This window comes from Nannobrachium achirus (assembly GCF_963921795.1).
Source record: "Nannobrachium achirus genome assembly, chromosome: 14".
Lineage (NCBI taxonomy): Eukaryota > Metazoa > Chordata > Actinopteri > Myctophiformes > Myctophidae > Nannobrachium > Nannobrachium achirus.
This window is the reverse complement of record NC_137821.1, coordinates 34,588,408-34,604,724: the sequence shown is the minus strand read 5'-3', so window position 1 is coordinate 34,604,724 and position 16,317 is coordinate 34,588,408. Positions and strand designations below refer to the sequence as shown.

General features: G+C 44.2%; 2 protein-coding genes across 2 annotated transcripts in view; both read right to left on the bottom strand.

Moving 5' to 3' along the window:
- Positions 1 to 3,902, bottom strand: part of chd3 (chromodomain helicase DNA binding protein 3) — a gene marked incomplete at its 3' end in the record, with an annotated part of 45,827 nt that extends 41,925 nt beyond the window's left edge. The window contains exons 1-2 of the mRNA XM_080741821.1: positions 3,723 to 3,902; positions 288 to 424 (exon numbers count right to left, since the gene is read on the bottom strand). Of these exons, the coding sequence (XP_080597947.1) occupies positions 288 to 424; positions 3,723 to 3,894 (309 nt within the window). The 5' untranslated portion in view covers positions 3,895 to 3,902. The remainder of the gene's footprint in view (positions 1 to 287; positions 425 to 3,722) is intronic.
- A 3,074-nt stretch (positions 3,903 to 6,976) lies between these two features.
- cyb5d1 (cytochrome b5 domain containing 1) lies at positions 6,977 to 15,966 on the bottom strand (the record flags this gene model as incomplete). The annotated part of the gene is made up of 4 exons (XM_080741542.1): positions 6,977 to 7,210; positions 13,526 to 13,744; positions 13,827 to 13,903; positions 15,852 to 15,966. 4 exons carry the CDS (start codon positions 15,964 to 15,966, stop codon positions 6,977 to 6,979), a joined length of 645 nt encoding a protein of 214 aa, XP_080597668.1.
- Positions 15,967 to 16,317: the final 351 nt, after the last annotated feature.

Genomic DNA, 16,317 nt, shown 5'->3' with positions numbered 1-16,317 from the left:
TAGGGTTTAGGTTAGGTTTAGGTGACACCTCCATTTAGAATAATGGAAGTCTACCACCGCTCATCTGCCAGTAGACTTTAGTTGAGATGTTTCTTCGGTCATGGACCGGAAGCTTGCAATCTAACTGCAAATAAAGAACCTGATTTTGCACAGTTTTGAGTGTGCGGAGGCTCCCTTTAATTATTCATCTATACTCTAAGTGTTACAAACTTTTAAAGGTCCATTTACCACTGAGATGATTACATGGTGATTACAAATTCAACACAAGAGACAATGGCAAGACTTACAATCTTCTTGCGTTTTTTCGCTTTGATGGGTTTCCCCTCCTTCTGTTTGACTTTCTTCTTGGTCTCCTTATCCTTCTTTTTCGGTCGTCCTTTCTTTCTGCCGGGGCTCTCCCTGTCCGGAGTCTCCCTCTCTACGTCTGGAGGGAAACGGGGAGTTGTGAGAAGCCGCGGAGACAATGGATAGAGGCAGTTTGTCACAGTGATCTTTCCAATAATCTGCAACCAAACATCCAGCTAATCCCCTGTCGAACACTTTCACAACAAAAGCCGTATAATACCAGCCGAGGCGCTGGTGACCTTTGCCCTTGACTGAATTGCGACATTATGCCAAATTAGTTCCAGTCAGTGTGTAGTAAGTGGATTTGACAGTTGGTATTGGTTCAATACAAAGCACAGGCATAATTGGCTTATGGAGGTATGCCTATATGAACAATGCCAGATCAGGAGGACATTTAGATATACTACTGCAGTGCCTGTTTGGAGTGTGGGGCTGTTTTGGAACGTGTGCCTGCTTGGAGTGGATCGTTTACTTGGCCCCTGGAAGTGCTGCTTGCAGCAATGGTTCTCACGTGGGGTCCGGGGAACACCCGGTGGTCCTTGGGCGGTGACAGAGAGTCCCCAGCAAAATGAGGAACAGTTTAAACTCTTAAGCGCTATCCAAATATTCGGAAATAGACGATTTGCTATTTTCAAAAGATTCTGAGAAATTATGATGCAACAGATTATGTATGTAATCATAAACATAAAGAAATGTGTATTTCTTTTAAAAGTTGTATTACTGAATTTTATTTTCAAGTACATCATATATCAAGGCAGATATAAAAGTATTACACTGTTGTAAAACAAGTCTCCTCTACAGAAGTGAAGAGCATGCACCATATTACTAGAACTAGAATCCCTAAGCTGCATGTTGTGCAGGTTCACTAACTATTATTTGCTCTTTCTCTTTTCAGAGCACAGTTTTTCCATGGCAGCCTAGCAGGATAATCAGCTAAATGTATTCTGAAGTCACAGCAGCTCATAACTAAATCACAGAGAAAGCAGTGGAGGGAGATAGAGAGAAAGAAAAAGAGAGAGAGAGAGAGAAAGAAAAAGAGAGAGACAGACAGACAGACAGACAGACAGACAGAGAGAGAGAGAGAGAAGGATAATTAGATTGAACATTTTGAGAGAGCAATAGAGAGAGATAATAAGATTGAACATTTTCAGAAGGAGAGAGAGGGGGGGGGATTGGAAGAGGGAGAGAGAGAGAGAGAGAGAGAGAGAGAGAGAGAGAGAGAGAGAGAGAATGAAAACCAGCTCCAGGCTAAACACAGTGAACCATAACCAGAATGAGGGCTGCAGTCTCCCTCGTCGCACCACCAGCCTGTTTGATAGACCACATTTGTTCCATTTTATTGTCTGCCTTGCCTTTGTGCTGGTATAACAGCAGTGCACGCCGTGCTCGCGCCCCAACCAACCACCACCAGCTCCCTCCCCGCGCATCCAGGCAAACGTGCAGGCTGAGTAAAGTGCCGCCAGGGGCGGCAGCAACACGCACTCCGGTCTCGGTGATTCAGAGGCCGCCAGGCAGCTGCGAGACAGTTCCGCGTGCCCTCCTGCCCTCCCCTCCGCATTCCCACACCTGGGTGGGTGCTCGACACTCGGCTGCGCGCCGCTGGAGGTCGCGGGGGGTTAGAGGCCACGACGGGAAGCGCGCTAATTGATTTCGACGCGTGTCTTGTGTCACAAAGGCTGGCCCTGAGTAGGCTACTACTAGGCTCTTTTTATTCAGGGGTGGAAAAAAAGGACTCAAATGTTTTACATATAAGTAAAAAGTAGCAATACCAGAATATAAAATATTCTCTAAAAAGCCTGTGTTCAAAATGTTACTTGAGTAAAACTACAAAAGTAGGCCTATTGGCATCAAAATAATAATATACTTAAAGTACCAAAAGTAAAAGTACAAAAATGTTTGAAAATATGCAGATATTTCTTGTGAGCTTGTAGATCGTCTATTTTCAAATAGCCTAAGAATAAAATAGGGCTGAAGTGGTTAATATAGCTATGTATTATGTAGCCTGGCTATAACATATGTATAATGTAGATCTGCAAAGTAACTATATAGTAACTAAAGTTTTCAAATAATTGCAGTAGAATAAAAGTACAATATTTGCCTCTGAGATAGTATGGATTAGAAGTAAAAGTATTGCAAATTGGAAATACTCCAGTAAAGTTAAAGTACCTCAAAAAGTACAGTACTTGAGTAAAAAGTAATTCGTTACTTTACACCACTGCTCTTATTTATTCAGTGGCGATACTCTGAAGACACTATGCGCCTTGATTAAATGACAGCTGCCTGCATTTTAATAGAAGGCAGAACTTTTGACATCCGAGGCTGCAAAATCTGGCCAGGCTCATTAAGCCATATTACTTTCACTGCCATATTTGCTTTCATCCAAGCATAACTTCCTCCTCCCTCCCTCTCACAGAAACTTCCAGAACACCATAGCCTATTGATTAGTTAGAAAGGCTTTGTTCTTGCATTTGGTCTGCTGTAAATACTACTAATAATAATAAATTAAAATATTTTTAAATTAAAATGATATGACACGTAGCACTGTAGCAGGTATATATTATGGCCCTTAATGGGAGTGTGAGCATCTACATTTGTGTAAATAAAGAGCCTAGACTAGAGGCTATTACAACCTGCGTGTGCTAAAGTGAAAGTGGCGAAACACGCACACACCTTCTGTCTGTGTTGTGATGATGTGAAGTGAGCGGCATGCATCGCATGCACTGTCTGTCCTATTTGTAACTGTCTCCGTCACACAGCGACAATGGGCTGCTGCAGGGGGAAGTTTGAGTCACACAGACAGCAGCAGAATGTCACACTATCATCTCTCAGCCTTTCATGCCTGACAGCAAACGCATCATCATCATCATCATCTCTTCAGATCCGATAGAGAGATCAAATATATAGGCTGCTGGCTATGGCCGGGGGAGTCCATGTTTGTTTGCTTGCTTGCAGCCAGTCCTGTCGTGAGCTTTTACCCTTCACGGCGACCTTATTATTATAATATTGCGTTTTTTTTGTGGTGTCGTGCGGGTCCGGGGAACAGATCGAAGAAGGGACATAAAAAAAGCAACGTGCGTCAACTTTAGAAAATGCAAATAAGGCGAAAGGAAAAAGGCGCCCGGGCCAAGTTGGTTTTAAAGTTGCACTATTTTCAACTCTTGGGATATGTTGTGGATCGAGCTCTGCACGGGGATGATGAGCGCAACACTTTTGGATGTGCGGCACATCGGGCAGACATGCTGCGAGGATGAAACATATCTGATCATAACGGGAGGTTTAAAAAAATGTGGAGTATGTGTGTGTGTGTCTATGTGTGAGTGAGTGTGGTGTTTCTATTTTGTACGCGCGCTCCCGTGTCTTTCTGTACAGTAGCCTACCTGGCGCGGCTCGTGTTGCAGTTTCCCGAGGCGCCGCCGGCGAGTTTATGTCGCTTGCGTTCTCGTCCAGGTCGCCGTCCTCGTCCCCCTCTTCTTCATCAAAATCTCCTCCCTCGGAATTAACCACCATGCCCTCGTCTTCCTCACAGCAGGACCGGAGAGCAGAGGACATTATATTCCTGTCATCGGAGATCCGTCCGCGCTATTCTATCCACGAATTTTATATGATATTTTATTTAATATTCAAATCGGCACGGGGGAAAAAAGTGGGGGGCGTTTTGGAATATTTTACACCAGGCAAGAGCAACAAAGATGGCCGCCCTTATATTTATTTTTTAACAACCCCCCCAATAAGAAAAATCCCCTTACATAAAAAATGGCTGACTATATTATTTCAGAACGCACCCCCCTCCCTCCTTTCTTTCTCTATCTCTCTCGCTTTCTCCGTGAACTCGCCCCCTCCCTCCCTAAAAACGTACACATTGTTACAAGAGAAGAGAAGGGGTGTGTGTGTGTGTGGCTGCATGTAAGTTACATTGTTACTTGTTTGTTTTCTCCCCCCGGATCACTGACGGATTCGACAGACTTGCCTGGCTGGCTGGTAAAACTGTCACTTGCAAGAGATCACACGCAACAAAACTCTCCCTTTCTGCATTGCAGGCACCCGACACAAATCTATCAAATATGGCCACCCTTATAATTCTTCGGAGCCCCCACCGTGGTGTAAAAAAATATATTTTGGAGCAGGAGGGGTGTGTGTGCGTGCGTGTGAGTGCGTGCGTGCGTGAATGCATGTGTATGTGCGCCGTGCGTGCGTGTATGTGTATATGAGTGCTGGGGAGGGATTGAGAGGGGGGTTGGGAAAATCTGCCGCAGCCATGCCCAGACTTACATCAGATTGTATTGCTTAAAAATTAACCACTTGTGGTGAGGATGAAAGCAATGCAAAAAAAAAAAAAAAAAAAAAATACATTTCCCCTGCTAGACTGTTCCATCTTAAAGGATTTAATAATAGATAACCAATTTACAAAGTAGACAGCAAATACAAAGACAATTCTGGAGTCCTGCACTGTACAACACGGACTCATATAAAGCAAGTGTAGTGTCAACTGTATGGCAGTAAGGCCATGGGAATCCCTAGACCTCATGCCATGACTTGCAGTCACTCCACTCAGGGCACTTTTGTTTGGGCAAAAAGGAATTTTGATTTCCTTTTCACACTCAGAAAAAAGAACGGAAAAAAGAGCTGTGCATAGAAATTGTGGAAAAGATTAAAAATACATGAGGCGAAAATATTATAAATGAGTTCCACTGTGCTTCTTCAGAGCCTGCCTGACTGCTGCATTAGTGAGTTTTTTTTTATCATTAAAAGCATGAAACCGTCATTCACTGTATCATGTTATGCTGAAGTTCAGGGTGCACAGCACATTTCAAATGATTGAATATCCTACATTATTAAAGGATGACTTCACCACTTTTCAACCTATCTACATATAATTGGTCCTCAATAATGTTCATGATAAAATTGGACAATTTATTTTCTACTCGGTCTGTGTCTCATAGTCATAGGATGGCTGTGGGCAGTTCAGAAACCCGCCTATCAGTGACATCATCGATGGGGAATGCAAGCTAATAGAAACCGCAGGCTTTCTATTTCTGAAAAGTTACCATACTATAATGGAAGCCCTTGTTCTCGCGATAATACAAATCTAGATATAAAAAATAATTACAAAATCTTGTTTAAAAGAAAATACCTACCTAACGATGATGTCACTGTTAGACAGGTTTCTGAACTGCCCACAGCCCTCCGAAGAGACATAGACCGACCGAGTACAAAAAAATGTTAAGAAAAACGCCCTCCCTTTTGTGTTTTCTCTCCGTTTTGTTTTGTTAAGGGTATGTCTGTCTTTTGTTTTACACTAGCCCTTACCCGTTCAAAGATATGAGCCCCAAAATGATGTGCAGTGTGTGGGTTATGGGGTGCACACAGTATATGAGGGATGGAAAGTAACTTTAACTGGTGCTTGCATGATAATATGTAGGAGCATCAATGTAAGAAATACCCGTTTCGTTTAATGGCTACCCCCCCCCCCCCAGCCCGCCCACCCGCCTGCGCACACACCCGCCTGCCTGCACACACACACACACACACACACACACACACACACACACAAACAAACACACACACACACACACACACACACAGAGAGAGAGCTGGTTAAACATGTTGCCTCATGCTAGATGCAGAATAGATGTGCCTCATGCTAGATGCAGAATAGATAGTAGATACACCATAAAAATGCTAATATACAGTATATGATTTGTGAAAGTGACAAACGGGCTTCACAGTTATGTTAGGTGTGTTCATATGCTAATGGTGATGCGATTTCAGATCAATTGCTCCAGCCACTGAGGAGAAACGCTGTTTCAGACAGACAGACAGAAAGACAGACAGACAGACAGACAGACAGACAGACACTCACTCACTCACTCACTCACTCACTCACTCACTCAGACATTCGCAAAATTATAGTATAGATGGTATATTTTAAAAACCAATACAAATATATTTAAAAAAAATTGATTAGCAGATCTACAGGCTCACTAAGCAGAAGCATAAAATAGGGTTAAACAGATTTTTGCTATATTAGCAAATCTTTCTTGGGTCCCCTGGACCAGGGGTTCCCATTTCCCAAACCTTTTTGTCTCAGGGCACCCCATGAATCTTTTTATAATCCGAGGCACCCCTACATTATAATTTTAACTCCCAGCACCTTATATTTATAGCATATCGTCGTTGTCGGATGGAAACCTTGTCCAAAACCATTAGTTTTGTATTTATCATCTAGGCGTTGTGTGCTTGTAGATCGGCTGTTTTCACTAGTATTGTGCGACAGTCTTGTAATGATGAAGCAGGGCTTTGCTTTACCAAAAGACATACACATTTGAAACTTGGAGATACAAGTTTTCTGCCCGACAGTGACGATATTTTAGTGATTATGTTGCAAGGAAACCATTGAGATAATAGCCATTTTGGTTAGAACTGACTGAAAATAACTTTGTACTTCAAGTTTAAAATGATACTAAATATTTTTTCAAGTGTCCAAATACATTCCAAATATTATCAAATGATCTCACGGCACCCCTGGACTGCCGTCACGGCACCCCAGGGTGCCCCGTCACCCACTTTGAAAACCCCTGCCCTGGACCACACTCTGAGAACCACTTACAAGGGCTGGTGCATGGTGGGGGGCTCAGGGGTCAGAAGGGAGGTGGTAATTGTAATACAGCAAGATGCCCGGGGTGTAGAGGTCAGGGTCCATGCGTAGCCGGTACAAGTCCTCGTCGTCGTCCGCTAAGCCGTTTTGGCCCAGCGTCTTGCTCATGTCCAGGGGGACTCCGTTGTGCTTCCAGGCGTACTTGGAGGCGTTTGAGTTGTAGTGTAAGTAACGCTGCAGGATCTCTTTCAGCGTCTCCTCCGAACACACCTGGCCAAACCCAGAGGAGACACATGAGTTATAGGAGCTGTCATCGCTGGATTACAGCGGGTCACGTGACACAGATGATGATGTACTGTATAGATGAGTGAGTGTCTTGTGCAGAACAGTGCTTCCTCCCACACACGCTTTATAGCTTGAGACCTGAAAGATAAATTTGATGTCTCACCGGGGCCCAAACTTAAAAGAGAACCACTTAACCATTTTAATTGTAGAAATAACCAAATCGAGTGTTGTAAGCTTGTAGATCTGCTGTTTTCAGTAGTTTTTACATTTATGTATTATTATAATTTTTTGAACATTTCACATCAAAGCCAAATATAAATTTCGCTGCAAATCAGGAATTGATCTGGGCACAATAGAGTTAGATTCATTTATATAGAGTAGACAGTAAAACAATTAAACCCTGTAAGTGTAAAAGTGGAACTGCAACTTTTATTGAGGATGTAGCAGATATTAAGCATGTTATTTTATTGTGAATATTTCAACTAAATAAATTGAAACATCAATAACATATTTTGTATGGGAGCAGTGCCTCAGTACATCGTAATTACAATTTAGGCTTAATACTTTATTTAACCTGGTGTGATGTTTTTGCATGTCGAAATGAAGAATGAAGAAAATGGTCAAAGATAGTGAAAATAGCTGCGCTTGTAGATTGTCTATTTTGTATTAATCGTTGTATATACTGTATGGCTTAAAAGGTTAAAGGATTCACTAGCTCTCAAGTATTGCCATGGGCTCCTGCAGGGTGACTGAATGCACCATGGCATATCACATTTCATATCATGATGCTTGATGTTTATTTTTATGGTATAAGGTCAATAATTCCCCTATATCTAGTAGATTATGATTCTCTGCTCCTCTGCCTGAACCAATCTATCCTGTCACCTAGTGACAAGACAGTGGAGAAGAAAGGAATTTATGCCTGATCCAATGGTACATGCCAAGTAGGAGCAAAAATGAAATGGCAGTGTAAGAAAGAAGCAAAAGCACCCTGTACACTGTATCAATATATGTGTGTTCTAGGTTTCTTTTTTTTTTAGGGCATACGCTCCGTGACTATGGCATACCCCAGTGCATAATGCCTATCAGATCATCTTTGAAAGGTTCAGGAGGGCATACGCCTTTTCTATTATTTCTTTTCGTCACAGCATACGGCGTAGACCCAAGGATCAGGTAGAACACAGCACTGAATGTATAGAGGGTATGTGCGTGACATCATCATCATCATACCCGGAAGTTACGCGGGAACGCCTACTGAGTGGCAAAAAACGACTTTCTGGAGTTGACAGCCCATACATCCAAACAGAAAAGCCCTATCTGATTGCAATAAATGACGTTAAACAACATTAAACTCGCTTTGCCTATCACTTTATGGATGCGCATAACCTACCCTCTATTTGTATCTGGGAGTGGAGCCCCCCCCCACTAAACTCTGGCCATGGAGGACACTGCTGCTGCCAGATAGGGTAGTTGGCGGAGGGAGACTGCTCTCTGTCCCAAGCCCTAGAGGAGCTGTGCACGTGGATTGTGTGTTATGCGTGTGTACATGTCTTGTGGCATTTGCACCCACATGTGTCAGTGGGGTGTGTGACTACAAATGCACGTGTGTGTGTGTATGTGTGCGCACATGTCACACAGTGTGTGCAACAGCGGGGTAAGCCAGGACTCCCTCATACGCCCCAGGCCCCAACACACTGTACTACTGTGCTGCTCCACCCCCTGTGTCAGTTTGGCAGGGATTCATGTCGTGGATGAGAGAGGGGAATGCACCTCCCCTGTGTGCTGAGTGCCAGCTAACCCAGATTTTATGCAGTGTGACAAGCAGAGAGAAGACACCGGCACCTGTGCTCCATTCACTGCAACGCCGTGTACAACAGTGGGAGCCTGGTGAGAAGATAATGGCTCAATATCGTTCAGGCAGCAGAGGCTCGTAAAGGGGGAAGTCTTTCAGAAAGTAGTGAAGTCACAGTTAAGTGCATTGTAGGTACGAAGGCGTGCTGTCCCTCTGCATTAGAGCCGCATCTTTTTTTGTACTGTTATAGATCATGGGCCCTATCTTGCTATCTTGAAAAACATTTTAAAACACGTGCCGATGTAGATTGTCTATTTTCACTATTTCAGAACTCAAATGTTTTTCAAAGTAGAAAAAAATCCTAAAAGGTTAAGCCATAAGGGGTAATGCTATGTGCATGTGCTTGTGTGTTATGCGTGTGTTCATGTCTTGTGGCAAGATAGCGCCCAAAGTCTTTCGTCTACTCTTGCACAAGTCATCTGAGGTTTGAAGTTATGACCATAGCTTTCATGTCTTCAGGATCACATGAACAGACCTTGCCTGCTGGCTACAACATTTAAGCCTCTCTGAAAAGCAGAGCAGTTGTAGTCAACATCCATAGGGCTGCTGCAATTTCTTTGATGAACATTTAGCCATGCATAGAGCAGGGTAAAACGGGAAGAGCAACAGTTCCAAGTATAGTAGACATTTGGTATGCAGTGGTGTGACTGAGGCAATTTACATTGCCACAGTAATAAAAAAGTGGCCACCTATCAGACTATTGTTTGACAAATAGAACATCCATAAAAAGTACCACAAAACACATATATTCTCCCGATCATTTGACTTATTGTACGTCTGCATTGGTAATCCAAAAACATAAATCCAACCAATATGGGATTTATTGAGTCGATACCTAATTCTGATATGAACTGAATATACTGGATAATATTTTATATAAAGACCTTGTCTATAATGCGTTATAAACATCTATCTATAAATGCGAGAAGTCTCTGCGTGTGTGTGTGTGTGTGTTTGTAATCCGCGTATCTCGAGAACCGTTCGTCCCACCGGCTTCAGATTCGGCATGCGCGTTCCCCGCCGCGGCACGGAGTGCAGTGCCGGGTCTCGACCCGACCCGACGCGCGGTTTTCCCAAACCGGCGCGAAACGTTCGGAATCTCCTTATGCGGGGTTGATTGTTGACATCAGGCTGTTTCTGAGGAAATCGGCGAAAGCTCTGACTCATTATTTGTGACATCACTTCATAAAAGGCTCTGACATCACGTACGCCACATGAGTCAACAAAAAATCTCTGTGAGTGTGTATGTATGTAGGTAATCCACGTATCTCGAGAACCGTTCGTCCCACGGGCACGCGCGTTCTCCATATGGGCATAAAATGAATGCCCCCCATATGAGAACCGTTCGTCCCACGGGCACGCGCGTTCCGTCCCACGGGCACGCGCGTTCTCCATATATGGGCATAAAATGAATGCCCCCATATATGGGCATAAAATGGATAAAGGGACACAGACAGACAGATTCAGAGATCTCCGAGAACCGTTCGTCCCACGGGCACGCGCGTTCCGTCCCACGGGCACGCGCGTTCTCCACGAAACGTTCGGAATCTCCTTATGCGGGGTTGATTGTTGACATCAGGCTGTTTCTGAGGAAATCGGCGAAAGCTCTGACTCATTGTGACATCACTTCATAAAAGGCTCTGACATCACGTACGCCACATGAGTCAACAAAAAATCTCTGTGAGTGTGTATGTATGTAGGTAATCCACGTATCTCGAGAACCGTTCGTCCCACGGGCACGCGCGTTCTCCATATGGGCATAAAATGAATGCCCCCATATGAGAACCGTTCGTCCCACGGGCACGCGCGTTCTCCATATATGGGCATAAAATGAATGCCCCCATATATGGCCACGGCACGGAGTGCAGTGCCGGGTCTCGACCCGACCCGACGCGCGGTTTTCCCAAACCGGCGCGAAACGTTCGGAATCTCCTTATGCGGGGTTGATTGTTGACATCAGGCTGTTTCTGAGGAAATCGGCGAAAGCTCTGACTCATTGTGACATCACTTCATAAAAGGCTCTGACATCACGTACGCCACATGAGTCAACAAAAAATCTCTGTGAGTGTGTATGTATGTAGGTAATCCACGTATCTCGAGAACCGTTCGTCCCACGGGCACGCGCGTTCTCCATATGGGCATAAAATGAATGCCCCCATATGAGAACCGTTCGTCCCACGGGCACGCGCGTTCCGTCCCACGGGCACGCGCGTTCTCCATATATGGGCATAAAATGAATGCCCCCATATATGGCCACGGCACGGAGTGCAGTGCCGGGTCTCGACCCGACGCGCGGTTTTCCCAAACCGGCGCGAAACGTTCGGAATCTCCTTATGCGGGGTTGATTGTTGACATCAGGCTGTTTCTGAGGAAATCGGCGAAAGCTCTGACTCATTGTGACATCACTTCATAAAAGGCTCTGACATCACGTACGCCACATGAGTCAACAAAAAATCTCTGTGAGTGTGTATGTATGTAGGTAATCCACGTATCTCGAGAACCGTTCGTCCCACGGGCACGCGCGTTCTCCATATGGGCATAAAATGAATGCCCCCATATGAGAACCGTTCGTCCCACGGGCATGCGCGTTCCGTCCCACGGGCACGCGCGTTCTCCATATATGGGCATAAAATGAATGCCCCCATATATGGGCATAAAATGGATAAAGGGACACAGACAGACAGATTCAGAGATCTCCGAGAACCGTTCGTCCCACGGGCACGCGCGTTCCGTCCCACGGGCACGCGCGTTCTCCATATATGGGCATAAAATGAATGCCCCCATATATGGGCATAAAATGGATAAAGGGACACAGACAGACAGATTCAGAGATCTCCATATATGGGCGTGAAATGGACGCAAATAGACAGATATCTCCATATATGGGCATATATGGGCAGACGTACGCCACATGAGTCAACAAAAAATCTCTGTGAGTGTGTATGTATGTAGGTAATCCGCGTATCTCGAGAACCGTTCGTCCCACGGGCACGCGCGTTCTCCATATATGGGCATAAAATGAATGCCCCCATATGAGAACCGTTCGTCCCACGGGCACGCGCGTTCTCCATATATGGGCATAAAATGAATGCCCCCATATATGGGCATAAAATGGATAAAGGGACACAGACAGACAGATTCAGAGATCTCATACGGCATAAAGGGACACAGACAGACACACAGACAGACGGATACAGAGATCTCCATAAATGGGCATAAAATGGACGCAAATGGCATATATGGGCATAAAATTTACGCAGAATCACAAAGATCTCCATATACGGGCATAAAGGGACACAGACAGACAGATTCAGAGATCTCCATATATGGGCGTGAAATGGACGCAAATAGACAGATATCTCCATATATGGGCATATATGGGCATAAAATGGACCCAGAACTATATCTGCAGTGATCTCCATATATGGACATAAAATGGACGCTGACAGACAGACAGATAACAGATATCTCCATATATGGGCATAAATGGACACAGGCAAACAGATGGTCAAAACGGGTCCTATGACAACAGATATAATGGGGTTTGCATTAAAGGGCGGGGCATTCATTCCCTATTTACGTTGTTCCGAGTTGGCCAGGTCGCCGACTAGACGCTGGGCCGCCCGATCTCCATATATGGGCATAAATGGACACAGGCAAACAGATGGTCAAAACGGGTCCTATGACAACAGGTATAATGGGGTTTGCATTAAAGGGCGGGGCATTCATTCCCTATTTACGTTGTTCCGAGTTGGCCAGGTCGCCGACTAGACGCTGGGCCGCCCGAAGGGCGGCCCAGCTTCTAGTACTTTTAATGCATTGTAATTTGCTTATAACACTGTATACATTATAAAGCATTTAATAATTACTTATATTATATGTCTTGCTGTGGTCACTGTCAGACTTCTTTCTTTTGGCCAGGATCACAGTATATGCTATTATAATTATCATTGTAATATCTGTTAAATAATGCATTATATTCATTATCATAATGCATTATAAGCGTGATTATAAGTCACTATAAGTATTGTCATGGTTAAAATTTAAATAGCAGTTATAGCACAGGTTCATTTATTGACCTGGCATAGTTTGTACAGATTCTTTTCTTTTTTTTTATTATACTGTTTCGAGTCTAATCAACTTTAGACTGAGGCTAGGTTCTTGGTTTGTCGCTCTGGATTAACAATGTCTTGGGTGCTTTAATTAAAATGGAAAAAAGTGCTTAACTGCCATTTACGTACTATATGCTAAAATAGAAGCTAAATTGTTCTTGAATCATCAATTAAAAAAGAAAAGTTTGAAATCATTAATCTTTAAAGAATAGAAGTATTTTATCAATTATCGTCAATTATCACTGTATGAGCTGGAGTCAGCACTCACTCCATACATCCCATAGACCTGTACGACTAGTTTTCAGTGTATGTGTTGTGAATGCTTAAATAATTCACCTCCAGCCTTTGCTCCTGTTTTGTCAAGGTGTTGACGATGCGTATCCACCTGGTTTTAGCAGTGAGTAGCCCCACCACGTACTGTGGATCTTTCCACCAGGGATATCCGAAGTCATTGGCCCAGTCAGTGCGAGGGCAGGAAGGGGGCACATGAACAAAGCGCCCCCTAGGGGTGTAGTACTTTCTACAGCCAGTCACAGGGTCAATATGGGTTCGAATCTGAGAAATGAGGAACAATGAATGCACGATGGGAACAAACCTAATGTCTTCAGCACTGATTGTTTTAGTTAATATTACTCACATCTTTGGTTTCAGGGTCAAACCAATGGCTAATATCCTTTCCTGCACACTCTGCAATAGGCATCAGAAGAACATCACCTAGAAAAGATAATATGTTAAAAGGTTAGTGTTAAAATAAGTATCACCAGAGCCCCGCAGCTCTAGCACTGAATTCACACCAGCAGCTGTATTTCACTGAGCGTTCTGAGAAAGCGACATGGTTTAATGCATTATCTATGGATAGGAACAACCGCCGCTTTCCCCACCATGGCAGGAGGCAGAGCCAGCAAAGCGGGAAGCGTCTAAATTGAGAAATGTTCAACTTTGCAGCTGTCGCTGTGTGGCGACTGAAGCGTGGCAAGATGGACAGAAAAGACTATAATGGAAGCACCAAATATTTATAACAAAGTTAGTAGTTGTTTTAGAAGTTAATCAAGATTGAGCAACTGCAGTGCATGGCCTACTTATTACGTAGAGTGTATAGTAATTTACAAACAAGCTGCCAGTGACTGGCAGTGAGCTTTCCTGCATGCAGGGAGCAGCTGCTGGCTTTGACTTTGAGCCGGTCAGAGCAGTGGAGCTCTCGCTGGACCACAACTCTCTACGAGGGTGTCACTCATACCTTGGCCATGCTCATTTTGCAAATGTCCACACTACGGACATTCGCTCACACTGATACTAGTGGGAATTCAGCAAAACGAGTCCAGCTGCCAAGCAGTAGCCTATCCAGTAATTTACCAGAGCCCAGCAGCTCCAAAGTGGCCAGACCAGCCGTCCACAAATAACTTCACACCTCTAATGAGTCTTTCCTGCAGGCTGCAGGAAGGACATGACAATCATCCATTCCTGGTGCTGACCCGGAGGTCTGGTAATTCTGCCTGCCATTTCTGTTTCAGAAAGTGCTTCCAGAAAGGATCTGCAGACTACAGCAGACAACAGAGTAAGGTCTGTAGCGGTTCCAGTCAGATCCACGTGCATCCAGTGACCTTCCTGCACTGGCTTGACTTGACCACCCTGTAAGGCTTCCATATGGCATCCAGGTTTGTATATTATGTTCACGGTTACCTAATAATATCGGGCCGATACTAGGTTGCTATGTTACAGCTAATCAGAAAACCTAGAAGCCAGTCTTACATAACGGACCCCATATTTGGGCATGTGTGACCCAGAATTACATATCTGGGCAAAGCTGACTGTCACATCTGGATGGGTCTATAACTGCAGTTCGCAGTGATAGATCAGATTCCCATGAACTTTAACCATCAGTGCTCTGCTCCTCCAAGTCTCCAAGACTCTGAAATCTCAGAATCCCATCAAACGCAGAGGTGCCAACTTGCGCCTTGTTATTTATATATCAGGTTGCACTTGAAGTTGTTGTTGGTGATGTCGCCATGAATGCAGGGCCCTCATTGGCTGTTGATAGTGACGTCACCTGGAATGCTGGTCCGTGATTGGCTACGGGCGTAAACAGACACAGGCACCAGACAGGGACGCCACGCAGTACTTGCGCGCTCTGCTGGCGCAAGTAACAACCACATAACTGTCTGGAACACTATAACATTTATGCTGATAAATGTGTACTCTCCAGAGTCCTGAGCAGATGACATTGGCAACCCACCTGAAAATGCACTTTCTGTTTATTACAGAGGCAGAGGGGGTGAACACTCTAAAAACAATTACGTCTAGTATGTCTCAAATTTAGACAGTCTAGCGTGCATGTAAGCAATTAGACTAAATATTAGGGTTGCTTGCAAGCACACTTGATTGATTGGTACTCTTGGTACTCCCCCCCCCCCCCAGTAGGCCAGTGCTTCTCACCCAGTGGTCCTTGAGGGCGTTCCAGGTGTTCCCCAGCTAAATGATGGACAATTGGTAACCAAATGGACCCTTATTTAACTGGACCAAATGGGTTTCAGAGTTAAATTATTGTTAAACATCTGCATTACTTAGTTAATTAAATCAAGTGGTGGTTTGTGTCTCAAATGCCGAATAAATAATGGACCTTGATATGAAAATGGGTTTAAAACCACTGCTGTAGGCCACTCACCTTTGAATTGCTTCATCAAGGGTGTCAGATCACACACTTCGCCCAGGAATGACACCCACAAGTCATCAAGTGTGTTATGACAGGACACCTCGCTGGGGGTGAAGTACTTTGGCATGGTTTGCAAAGGCCACGTCTGCGTTCTACAACAGAAACAATATCCGACAAGTATTGAAAACAAACAATAAGGAGTCGAAGGCAATAACTATCTAATGTGAGTTTTTACTTCTCTCTCACTCTCTCTCTCTCTCTCTCTCTGACAACGAAGTCCATAAACTGAGCGCCTCTGGTTGCTGTGGCAACCACCAGCACGCATGATACAAAGTCGAAGAAAAAGAACAATCAAATAATATATCAAACGTTTGATAAAAGAAAATCATGACGTATGTATTTCAAAATATACCTATAACCCGGTAAACAACCAAATAACACCATATTAGTTTACAGTATATATTTTGATGCCAATACT